Raw genomic sequence first — 11482 nt, 5'->3', positions numbered from 1 at the left:
CCCCTCTGCCTTCTCTTGTGGAGGCTGAACAGGTTCAGGTCCCGTCGCCTCTCCTCGTAGGGCCTGCCCTGCTGCCCCCTGATCATGCGGGTGGCCTCCTCTGGACCCTCTCCGTGTTGTCCACATCCCTCCTGAAGTGCGGCGCCCAGACCTGGACGCAGTCCTCCAGCTGCAGCCTGACCAGTGCCGCATAGAGGGGGAGGATCACCTCCCTGGATCTGCTCGAGATGCATCTGTGGATGCATGACAAGGTGCGGGTGGCCTTCCTGACCGCGTCCCCACACTGCCGGCCCGTGTTCATCTTGGAGTCAATGATGACCCCCAGATCCTTTTCTGCCTCCGTGCTGACAAGAGGGGACTTCCCCAACCTGTAGGTATGGTGCCGGTTGTTCCTCCCCAGGTGCATCACCTTGCACTTGTCTGTGTTGAAACCCATCCTATTCTCGTCCGCCCACCCCTGTAACCTGTCTAGGTCTGATTGTAGCCTGTTGCATCCTTCCAGTGTGCCCACATCCCCCCACATCTTAGTATCATCTTAGTAGCAAATTTGAACAGGTGCTTTTTACCCCCTCATCCAGATCGCTGATGAAGATGTTGAACAGTGCGGGCCCGAGGACCGAGCCCTGGGGGACCCCACTGCCCACGTCCCTCCAGGTTGAGAAGGACCCATCCACCACCGCCCTCTGGGTGCGGCCCTCCAGCCAGTTGACAACCCATTTGACTCTGTGGGTGTTGACACCACAGCCCCCAGTTTCTTAATGAGAACGGGGTGAGAGACAGTGTCAAAAGCCTTCTGGAAGTCCAGTGAGACTATATCCACTGCCACCCCTGCGTCTAATGATCTGGTGATCTGATCATAGAAGGCCACCAGGTTGGTCTGACAGGACCTGCCCCTGATGAACCCGTGTTGGTTACCCCTGAGCATGCAGTCCCCTGCTGGCCCCTCCTGAATGTGTGCCAGCATAATTTTCTCGAACAGCTTGCCTAGGATCGAGGTCAGACTAACTGGCCTATAGTTTCCTGGGCCCTCCTTCCTGCCTTTTTTGAAGATGGGGACCACGTTGGCCCTCTTCCAGTCCTCCGGTACCTCACCACGAGTGCTCGTAAAGCCCTGCCAGCGGACTTGCAATGACCTCGGCCAGTTCCTTTAGTACTCTAGGGTGGAGATCATCCAGACCAGCTGACTTGAATACGTCCAACCCCTCCAGAAGCTCCCTAACTAAATCCTCGCTAACCCATGGCCCAGGTGTGCCTCCCCCGGGGCCCGAGGGGGGCCCAGCAGGGCGGTGGCTGTTCTGGTCCCTACTTAGGAAGACGGAGGCAAAGAAATCGTTAAACATGTTAGCTTAGCCGTCTGGTGTGACGACCAAGTTACCCATGTCATCCTGCAAGGGCCCCACATTACCTGGGACCTTCTTTTTACCCCCTACGTATTTAAAAAAAGACTTCTTATTGTCCTTAATCTGGGAAGCCAGTCCCAGTTCCATCTCTGCCTTGGCCTTCCTAACTACCCCCCTACATCCCCGAGCAACTACAGAATAGTCCTCCCTGGTGATGACCCCTTCTTTCCATTGGGTGTAAGCCTCCTTTTTAGCAAGGAGACATTCCCGGATGCTTTTGGTGACCCATGGGAGCTTGTGTGCTCTCCTGCTCCCTTTGATCCTCGTTGGGATTACCTTCCTTTGGGCTTGGAGGATCGTCTCCTTAAGGAGCGACCACTCTCCTTGGACACCTGGCTCCCCTCCCCGCCGGGACCTCAGCACTTCTCCAACTATCCTCCTTAGCTCGTTGAAGTCTGCCCTCCTAAAATCTAGGGCTGCTGCCTTACTGCAGGCCTTTGCCACCTTGCGCTGGATGGTGAATCCCAGCAGGCGATGATCGCTGTCGCCCAGGTGGTCGAGCACCCGCAGCCCCCGCACCAGGTCGTCACCCGTGGCCAGCACCAGGTCCAACAAGGCGTCTCCCCGGTGGGGCTGTGCACCCCCTGGGTTAGGTGGAGGTCCTGCACTCTGGCCAAGACCCTGCGTGAGCGGTCAGACCTGGCTGACTGCTCCTCCCAGCAGATGTCCGGGAAGTTCAGGTCCCCCATGACTACCACATCCCTAGCCCTCACTACCTCTGTGAGCTGACCCAAGAAATCCTGGTCAAGCTCTTCTCCCTGGTTGGGAGGTCTGTAGTAGACCCCCGCCGTTAAGACTCTTTCCCCTCGACTGCCTTGTACTCTAACCCAAAGCACTTCAGAGTGCCCCTCCCCTGACTCCTTGCTAATTAACGAGGATGTGTATTCCTCCTTAATATAGAGCGCCACGCCCCGACCTCTCCTTCCTATCCTGTCCCTCCTGTACAGCCTATAGCCCTGGACATTCACCGCCCAGTCATGCGTTTCCTCCCACCACGTTTCTGTAATCCCCACTATGTCCGGGCTGGTGTCAGCCAGCAGGAGGGTGAGTTCCTCCTGCTTGTTGCCCATACTGCGAGCATTTCTGTAGAGGCATTTGAGGCTTCCTGTGGGTGTGTGTACTGACCCCCTAGTCCCAGCGCTACCCTGGTCCCTCTCTCTTACCTGTTTGATTGCTTCTCTCGTTGGTCTGGGCTGACTTGTGATCTCCTGACAGAGAGGTCAAATCTCAGGATTTTTTCTTCGGGCTTCTGTAGGGAGCAGCAAGCTGGTCTGTGGGGGGAAGGGAAGGGGCAGAGGGAGAGGGAGGTGGCAGGAGGGGCAGATCGAGGAGCACACGGTGAGGGAGGGAGTGGGGCAGGGGTGGCTTGAATGGCGTGGGCCGGGGGGAGTCATGCAACAGAGCCAAAGGCAGGGGGGTGGTGTCTGCTTCTTACTCCCAAGCCACAGTCCCCCAGCCCTGCTGCGGCCCCTCACTCCTGACCCACAGCACCCCACATCCTGCCAGGGTGTGCAGGCCGCGCCAGGCTTCAAACCCTGCCACACACCCACAGCCCCCACACTTTCACCAATTATGCCCCCCACACACACTTACTTCAAAAAATAGCATCTCATGATTTACATTCCAAATCTCTTGATTTTTAAGAGTTTGTCTTATGATTTTTGACACCGTGGGCTTGACAACACTGCACCCTTGGTGCTCACACTTTCACTACCACGGAGCAAGCCCCCTGCATGTCCGACCTCTGTCAGGCCGGGCTGCATCCGAACCGGGCGCTGCCCTCCCAGTGCCCAGCACCTCTCCAGGGGCTCCTGTCAGGAGCAGGACGCTCTCTGGCCTCACGTGCTCCACATCCCCGTGTCTGCCTCACCCTGTGCGGCTCAGCGATGGGAAGCCTGGCACCCCCGGCAGCCTTCGCTGCCCCCGGGACATGGCCCGCAGGTAACGCCTGCAGGGCCCGGTCCTGCAGGGCTCCAGAGAAGACACAGGGCAGGGGACACCGCTTTCCACATCCCAGGCTCCGGTACCAGCCTCCTCGCGGCTGCAGCTGTCACCTGCGGACCTGGAAGTCCTGGGCAGCCAGCTGAAGCTGCAGACCTGCCACGCCTGGGTCTCCCCAGGAGCCGCGCAGCCCAGGTCCAGCAAGACCTCCTTGAAGCGGAAGAAGCCCTTCTCCCTGTTTGCCCTGGGACCTTCTCTGTGTGTGCAGCGCTCTCAGACCCGCACTCATTCCCCTCAGGCCCAGGCAGCCGCTTGCATCCAAACAGCATCCACTAGGTCCTACTCCCCCGAAGCCCCCCACTACCCTCCACCCTGTACCCAGACCATGCAGTGCCCACTCCTGCAAGGGGCTGCAGAGCGATGGAGCAGGCAAGGAGGTCACAGTCTCCGATGCTGAGCGAGCAGCTCCGCATCATGTCGGGTGCCAGCATGGTCAGTGGTCCCGGGACAGAAATGGATGGAAAGGCTGCACGATGAGGAGGGTCAGTGATGAGAGAGGTGTGCAGGAGGTGGTTCTGGGATGGGGGTGTGCAGGAGGGGGTAGGGAGCCACCCAGGGTAGGAAATGCATCACAGAAGTAGTCTGCAAGCAGCCGGCAGGAAGGAGTCAGAGGAACAGGAGCAATACTGAACGCGCAGGGAATGAGAGGTGTAAAACCCGTCTGGGAACGCAGGCTCGCTGCACCGCTGGACGACTGACCAGCTGGACCGCTGGACCGGGCCCCAGCGAGACCCTGAACTGTCTGATCCCAGGACAGGGGACCAGGCCTGCGTGCAAGGTGACGAATGCCTGTCCTGGTGTCAGCGTGTGCTGCTGCCGAGGGACCCCACGCCAGGAGGGGAAACTCCTGTCTCAAGCGTCCATTCGCTCAGCCCCCACCGGCCCCTGGACCAAGGGTCTGGGCACACAGCAGGACCTGCGGGCTGGGATCCAGCCGGCCCAGCTTCCTTCACCCCAGGGGGTTGCAAGCATCCCGGCAGGGCCTGCGGCCCCCCTGTTCCTGTGTCCACCACCCGGTGGTTTCCAGCACTTCCCTCACAGGCGTTGGCTCCTGCACGGTTGCTGTGCCAGGGCTTGTCCCTTCCACGGGGCACAGCACCAGCACCTGACGATGCCCACCTGCCCCAGGAGGCCTTGAGAGGGCTGCTGAGGAAGGAGGAGGGAGCAGCCCAGAGCCCCCCACAACGTGCAGCACTGAGCACGGGGGGAGCAGAGCCCCAGCTGCAGCCCCGCTGTAGGCGGCCAGGCCCGGGCGGGAGGGAGACCAGAGCGGAGGAGCATCAGCATGGTCATCTTTACTGTGGCAGCCCACGGGCGAAATGAGGCTGGGCTCCGGATGGACCGAGAGGCAGAGGCACCCCCAGCCCTGGGCTCCCCTCCGGGCCCCCCCACGTGTGGGAGGGAGACAGCAAGAGCAGGTGCTACCAACAGACCCAGGGAGACCTAGCCATCATGCAGTGCCTGGGCCTTGGGCCCCCGCCCTAGGCTAATCCCCCAGCCCAGCACAGCCCAGCCCAGCCCAGCACGTCCAGTCCAGCTACTGGCACCGTCTTGCCATCGCCTGAGTGAGCACATGGGACGTGGTGTTGGTGATCCTGCCTCCGTCTTCAGCCGCCGCCTCCCTCCTCGGCTGTTTGAGGCTCTGGGCAATGCTCAGGGGCCTAGGGAAGATGTGGAAGGAGCCTGTGGCTCGTCATCTGGGCCCATGGGTCTGTTCCCCTGGCAGAGACCGAGCCTCTGGGTTTCCCCGAGTCAGGCAGGGCCAAGGCTGCGCCTGCTGCTGGGGCATGGGGGAGCGCAGGAGCCAGGCGGAAGGACGCCCCTCGGGATGTGGGGTCCCCAGACAGGAGATGGATGGGAGCTGGGGAGCCAGTCTGGGGTCAGGAACATCCCCAACACACGTCACTGCTGGGAACTCGGCCTTGATGGGGGCCCATGTTCCCCACAGCCGCTGGGCTGGGACACGCGGTGCCCCCCTGCCTGCCCGGGACGCCCGAGTGGACATTCCCAATGGCCCAGCAATTGCCGCTGAGGCTGGGAACCAGTGACCGGAAGCTCAGCCCGGGGGGGTCTACGGGCAACTAAGGGAGGGAGCGGCACGTCGGCATGCACACCTTGTCCCCGACACCCGACACATGGCCACACGCTGCCCCAGCTGACCTGAGCCCAGTTATGCAGAAGCCTCTGCCATGGGCTCCCCTCACCCAGCCCTGGGTGCCCCTGTCCCAGACCCGCCGAGGGTCTGCTGTGAGGGGTCAGGCAGGGCCAGGGGTTACACCCCTCTGTGCTGGGCTGGGCGACAGGAGGGTCTGCTCCGCGATGGACCCACGATGACCAGGACCACAGAGGGACCCATGAGAAGGCCCCTTATCCCAGAACTGGGGCTGGGCCTCTCCCATCCCCACCACTTACCGCTGCTCCTCTCGATGGGGGTCTCCAGGGCGAGATGTCCCACGCGGCAGATGTACTCTGCCCCCTTCTCCTTGGCAGTCAAGAGGACGAGTCTGGTCTCCTGCTGGAAGCTCTTCCCGTCCCGTGCCAGGACGGCCGTGCCGGGCTCCACCCTCCACTCAGCCGCGTCCCGCAGGGTCACAGCAGTGGGCTCCCCCTTGCCCCTCCGCAGCCAGGTCACGCTCAGCTCCCCCGGGAAATGCCCCGCGATGCGGCAGCTCAGGGTGACTCCCTTCCCCGTGGCCACGGACTCGGTCCGGGAGATTTCGGACACGTCCGGGGGCCGCAGGAGCCCTGGGGAAGGGAAGAGGCAGAGGCAGGGACAGGCCCCGTCAGGGGAGCCGCGGCCCCTCACACCCCACCCAGACCCAACACCCCTGCAGCGGGGCTGGGACCCCTGGACACGGCCCCTCCTCACCCGCGGCCCTCAGGCTGAGCTCTCTCTCGCTCGGGGGCTCTCCGGGGCCGTGCTGGACGCACACTCGCACGCGCAGCTCCGGCCGGGTCAGGCTCCGGCTGGGCACTCTCCAGACGCTCGTCGTGGTGAACGTGCCGTCCGCGTTCTTGTCTATCAGCACAGGGTCTGCCCCCCAGCTCCCGGCCCCGTCCCAGCCCCACTGGATCGGGGGCACCTCCCGGGGGTAGAAGTTGTGGAGCTGGACAGCAAACGGCACCTTGTCGCGGGGGTCCCACTCGGGCAACACCTGGATCTCCGACACCTGCGGCCAGGCTGGGGAGACAGCGTGGGAGTTAGCAGTCTTCAGATCCATCCCCCTGACAGAATAAGGCATTGGGGCGCTGGGCACTCACCCCACACCCGGATCTCTGGGGACACTCGCTCGTCTCGGATCCGTTTGCCCTCGTGGAGGAAGACGCACCGGACCCGCGCCCCGTCGTCCTGCACCGTGGGGGTGAAGGTCAGAGCGGATGTGAGGCGGGTCCCGGCTCTCTCCTCTGTCACTCCCCAGCCCGGGGGGAGGGCGGGGATCAGCGGCTGGTGCTCGGGGCTCTCTTGGTCCCCAGCGCTCTCCGGCACCGTCCTGTCCTCGCTGTGGATCCTCTCCCACGTCACGGCCACGTCCTCGGGGAACGTCCCCTCCATGGAGCAGCGCAGGGTCAGCTCCTGGCCCAGCAGGCACTGCGCTGGCACCTGCACCTCTGCGACATTGTAGGAGACCGCCCAGCCTGGGGGCCAAGCAACCAACACACGGGACACCGGTCAGCCTGGGGTAATTGGGGAGACATGTCCCGTCTGAGGTCTGAGCTCAGGGCTGGGAACCACGGGGTTGAAACCGGCCTGGGGACAGGCCTCTGCACCCCAGCATCACGGGTGCCTCCCTCTCCCTGGCTCGTCCCCTCCCTCTGTCACCCTGCAGCCCAACAGCACCGTCCCTCTCTACCTTTTCTTCTCTTCCTCCAGAAGTAAAAGGCTGCAGCAGCCGCAGCTCCTGCTCCGAACAGGATCCCCAGGACAGCTCCAACCACGGCTCCAGACTGATCCGGTGCTGCGCTCAGTAGTGAGAGGAGAGAAGAAGTCAGACCTAAGCTTGTAGCATTTTTCGGGCGGGAGCAGGGTCTTGCCTGAGACCCCTGCCCCAGCTCCCACCTGCAATCCCCTCCTCCCTCCAGCTGCCGGGGCAGGGCGCAGCCTGGGCCTCATCTCCCCTGCAGCTGCCTCTGGTGCGTGGCCTGGCATCCACTGTGCCCCAGCTGCTGCCCCCACACTCGTGGGCCAGGGTTTGCTCTGGCATACTGGGGTCCCTGCCGTCCGCCCACGGACTGGGAACATATGGGCCTGGACGCAGCAGCCCGGGAGGACCCTCAAGCCTGTGTCCTGCTGCTCCCTGGTGCTCCAGCTCCTCCGGGAGGGAAGGGGCATTCCCGCCGGCTAATACAGCCCCAGACCATGGGGGTCTGCAGCTCCGGGCTGCCTGCACGCTGGCCTGGAGCAGCTCTGTGCTAGCGCGGGGAGGGGGCCAGGGCACTTCCAGAGTCAGGGCAGCAGGCAGGTCCCTGTGTGGGATCTCACCTCGGATGTCCAGGGCGACGTCCTCCTGCAGCGGCTGCCCCAGAGCCGCATGACGGACCTGGCAGGAGAAGACGCTGTCGGCATCGCTGCGGGCGGGGGTGAAGGTGTAGGTCAGGGTGAGGTTGAAGGTCCCGTCTGCGTTCCTCTGGGGGCTGGAGCGGGTGAAGCCCTTCAGGACCTGCCCGTCTCTCAGCCACGCCACGTCCACGTCCTCGGGGAAGAACCGCCCCACGTGGCACAGGAGGGAGGTCTCGACTGGTTTTCTCGGGATGCAGATCGTTGGGGCGGCTGGAAAACAGAGTGGGTGTGCACTTTGGGATTCAGGCCTTGAGACTTGGGACACGTGCCAGTCCCCTTGCCTGGGCCGGCGCCCACAGCACCACTGAGGCAACGTGGGGCCTGGGCCCTGTGTCAGCCCTGATGCTCAGCTGACCGACCCCTGGCTGGCGTCACCATGGCGGTGTGGGGCTGATGGCCTGGGACAGCACTGCCCACGTGTCTGGCAGCAGGACACAGGGGCTCCCCGAGCTGGCACTCACCCCAGGGGCTGACATGACAAGAGCAAAGCGTCCCTCGGTCTCTGGTGAGCATTGCTTGTTCAGCACCTCACTGCACATGGCGCAGGGCTGTGTGCTTGTGCCCCATGAACCCACCCGTGTCCAGCCCGAGCACGGCCCAGGCTACCTGTGGGCCCCTCTCCGGTCCTCACCGAGCAGGTGCAGGATGGTCTCCCCGTGGTGCTGCTGTGTCCCGTACCCCACAACACAGCGGTACAAGCCCCCATCGGGCACGGTCACCGCGGCCAGGGACAGGGAGGCGTCTCCGCTCTCCAGCTCCTTCTCCGACGGCAGGTGGGCCCTGGGCCAGGCCTCCCTCCTGCCCTGTCCGTAGGAGGCCATGTTCTCCTCCAAGAAATACCAGGTCACCCGCAGGGCGTCCAGGGCCACCGGCCCCCCAACATAGAACCGGCACTGCAGCAGGACCCCCGAGCCCACGCGGGCCGTGGAGGAGGGTGCCGTGGTCACCTGCAGCTGGGAACCTGCCCGGGGGAGAGGGAGCAGCCGTGAGACCCCGCGGGCTGGGCCGGCGCAGGGGGGAGGCTGCCCAGGGCTGCACGGCCCGCTGCGGGGACCGGGTGCAGGGAGATGCGGGGTGGGGGGGCAGGGGCCGCCTGCGCTCAGGGCAACAGGACTTCACCCCCACACGGAGAACTGCCCCCTCTCCCTCACCCATGGGGAGCAGGGGGCCCAGGGCTGCATCTTTCCCCCTGTGCTCACAGAGTCCTTGGCCCTGAAGCTAAAATGGATCCCCGGCAGCTCCTCCCTGCTTTCGCTTTCCCTTGGGAAGGGCCAGGCCCCAGCTGGGATCAACCCAAAGGGGCTCCATCCTGTGCCAGGACCTGAAATGTGTCAGGGACGGGGCCCGGCCCTCCCCACAGCCCCGTGGCTCTGAGGAGTGGAGGGGAGAGTCAGCCCGGGGTCTCCCCTGTCCTGGGAGCAGGAGCCCGGGGCAGGCTTGGGGCTGGGGGGCCTTCAGGATCCGGCCCCCCTGCTCCCTGCCCAGGGGCTGCTCCCAGGGCCCCAGGGCTCCCAACAGCCAGACCCGCAGCCCCCGGCAGGGAAAGGTGCACAGCAGGAGGGGCCGTGCGCGCTCAGGGTCGGGTCCATCAGCTCCTCCAGGTCTGTGTGTCCTGGGACCCCCAGGCACCGCGGAGGGGGTGTCCCCTGCTGCTGGCCTCCACACCCCTCGGTGCACTTGTACAGCCCGCGTGTGACACGGCCGCCCTGGGCAGCACCAGGGGCAAACACGGGCCACCAGGGTTTCTGCCCCAGGCGTGTTCACGAGGCGGCACCGGCTGCCCCTGCACCGGGGCTGGACACGGCCGCCACAGCCCGGCCCTGCCCCCGCGCCCCAGCAGAGCAGGGGTCGCACTCACCTGCTGCCCCCAGGATGAGCAGAGGCAGGAGCAGGCCCCCGAGGCGGGGGGCCCAGGCCTCCCTCCGTCCCCCCACAGCCGCCATCTCCTCTCCTGCGAGGCAGCGTGGGTCCCCGGGCCGTCGCTTTGTACTTTCCCTTTCCCTGTATGGGAGGGACGGGCTGGGAGAAGGGGCCAAGGTGCAGCGCGAAGCCAGAGCTGGTCCTGCCCCACCCCACGGGGCTGCGGGAGCTGGGGCCAGCCCTGCCCAAGGCCCTGGGGAGAGCAGGGGAGGGTTGGCCCCGAGCTCTGCACGGCGTGAAGGCCCGTAGGGTAAGACTGGTCGTTGCTTGCACTACAATTAAACAAGACTCCCGTGATTCCCCAGAACTAGAAATGACGCAGGTACACTTGTGGAGAGAGTCTTGCCGGGAGTCATGACCGGCTGCAGCAGAGGCACCGAAGAGAAAGGCGGCGTCTGACTTTGTGAGCGCAGGACTAAGCAGGTGCAGAGCCCCTCGCACGTACTGCGATGCGCCCACTCCCTCGTGCTCCTCGGGGAAATCCTCTCTGCACCCAATTGCAGCACGGAGACATTTCCCAGCACAACCTGACCAGGAGCAATGCCCTGCGGCACTGTTTCCACCTGCCGATCCTCATGCTTGGCTCAGACAGGACCGCAACAGATCACCGAGTCCGAAGGAGTGCTGGGCTCAGATGACCCCGGCCACATTGCTGAAGACAGCGGTGATGACATACGAACTCAAAATGAAGCCTTACACTTGTATATGGGGCCGGAGGTGGGAGTCCGGCGCCCCAGCTCACGGTTCCCGGGGGGAGGAGCAGGGCCAGCCTCCCCCTCACGTCTCCCCACACGGAGCCCCCGCCTGGGGCACCCACAGCCCAGCCCTGCGTGGGCAAGGGCAGCGCTTGGGCCAGAGGGAAGCCGCAGCGGTGGCAGGGAGGGACCGGGACACGTGCACCCCCAGCCCGGGCTCCAGGGCAGGCGACTCCTGGGCTCTCCCGTCTGCCCGCCCGCCCCTCCTGTCCTTCCCCCGCTGGGTCCAGTCTGGCCTCACCCCACTTCCAGAGTGGGCCCGGGGAACTGCTGTGAGCCGCTGTCCGTGTATTGCAGAAGCAGCCCCCAGCCTTGTCCATGGAGCAGCACGGCAGTGCAGCAAACCTCTGCAGTGCTGGGCACAATCACTGCAGGCAGTGGGGGGGTCACACACTTGATGTATGCCCTCCTGGGGATCGGGGTCACAGGCCAACGGGAAGGGACAAGTCCAGGTAAATCGGCCTTCCCAGGAGAACAACACACATAGAGGGACAGTGAACAAGTGGTGGGCAGTACCGCTGGGGTACACACACTCAGCACATAGGGTCCCCTGCCCACGTCTGGACATGTCCCCACGAGCCAGCCTTTAGTGCAGAGTCACTTGGTGGAAGTGAGTAGGTCGGGGATCACGCCCAGGCGGTTTGTGGCTCCCTGTGCTGAGCAGAGGCTCGCCGTCGTCACGGCTTTCACCCCTCACTGGGGAAACGAGACCGTACCCCGCTGATGGCGAGGGTCGCCTGTGCTGGTAGCTGGTGTGATCCCTCGTGGGGATTCAAAACTCAAACCTCGGTGCAGAGCCCAGGATGATGCAGCCCAGGGATGGGCTGGGTGCTCCCCTCACCCCGGGT

At 64.3% G+C, this 11482-nt stretch overlaps 1 protein-coding gene across 1 annotated transcript; it reads right to left on the bottom strand.

Annotated features, from left to right (window-relative positions):
- Positions 1-4926: 4926 nt before the first annotated feature.
- Positions 4927-9943, bottom strand: LOC149865315 (uncharacterized). The gene is made up of 8 exons (XM_090041322.1): positions 9818-9943; positions 8591-8920; positions 7882-8169; positions 7253-7357; positions 6663-7037; positions 6271-6582; positions 5814-6146; positions 4927-5062 (listed from the first exon to the last, which is right to left on the bottom strand). The coding sequence occupies exons 1-8, from the start codon at positions 9900-9902 to the stop codon at positions 5055-5057; spliced, it is 1836 nt and encodes a 611-aa protein (XP_089897448.1). The 5' UTR covers positions 9903-9943; the 3' UTR covers positions 4927-5054.
- Between the last annotated feature and the right edge of the window lie 1539 nt (positions 9944-11482).

Source organism: Crocodylus siamensis, chromosome 4, assembly GCF_052110815.1.
Source record: "Crocodylus siamensis isolate JL-2025a chromosome 4, ASM5211081v1, whole genome shotgun sequence".
NCBI classification, from domain to species: Eukaryota; Metazoa; Chordata; order Crocodylia; family Crocodylidae; genus Crocodylus; species Crocodylus siamensis.
The sequence above is the reverse complement of the archived record's forward strand: the minus strand, read 5'-3'. Positions and strand labels throughout refer to the sequence as shown.

What these genes read in the sequence shown, in the direction of transcription:
- LOC149865315 (XM_090041322.1), bottom strand. Translation starts at nt 9,902, where the DNA reads ATGGCGGCTGTGGGGGGACGGAGGGAGGCCTGGGCCCCCCGCCTCGGG. An exon ending in CGTCGCCCTGGACATCCGAG is followed by an intron (nt 7,358 to 7,881) that starts GTGAGATCCCAC and finishes TACTGAGCGCAG; the next exon opens with CACCGGATCAGTCTGGAGCC. An exon ending in CTGGAGGAAGAGAAGAAAAG is followed by an intron (nt 7,038 to 7,252) that starts GTAGAGAGGGAC and finishes CTTGGCCCCCAG; the next exon opens with GCTGGGCGGTCTCCTACAAT.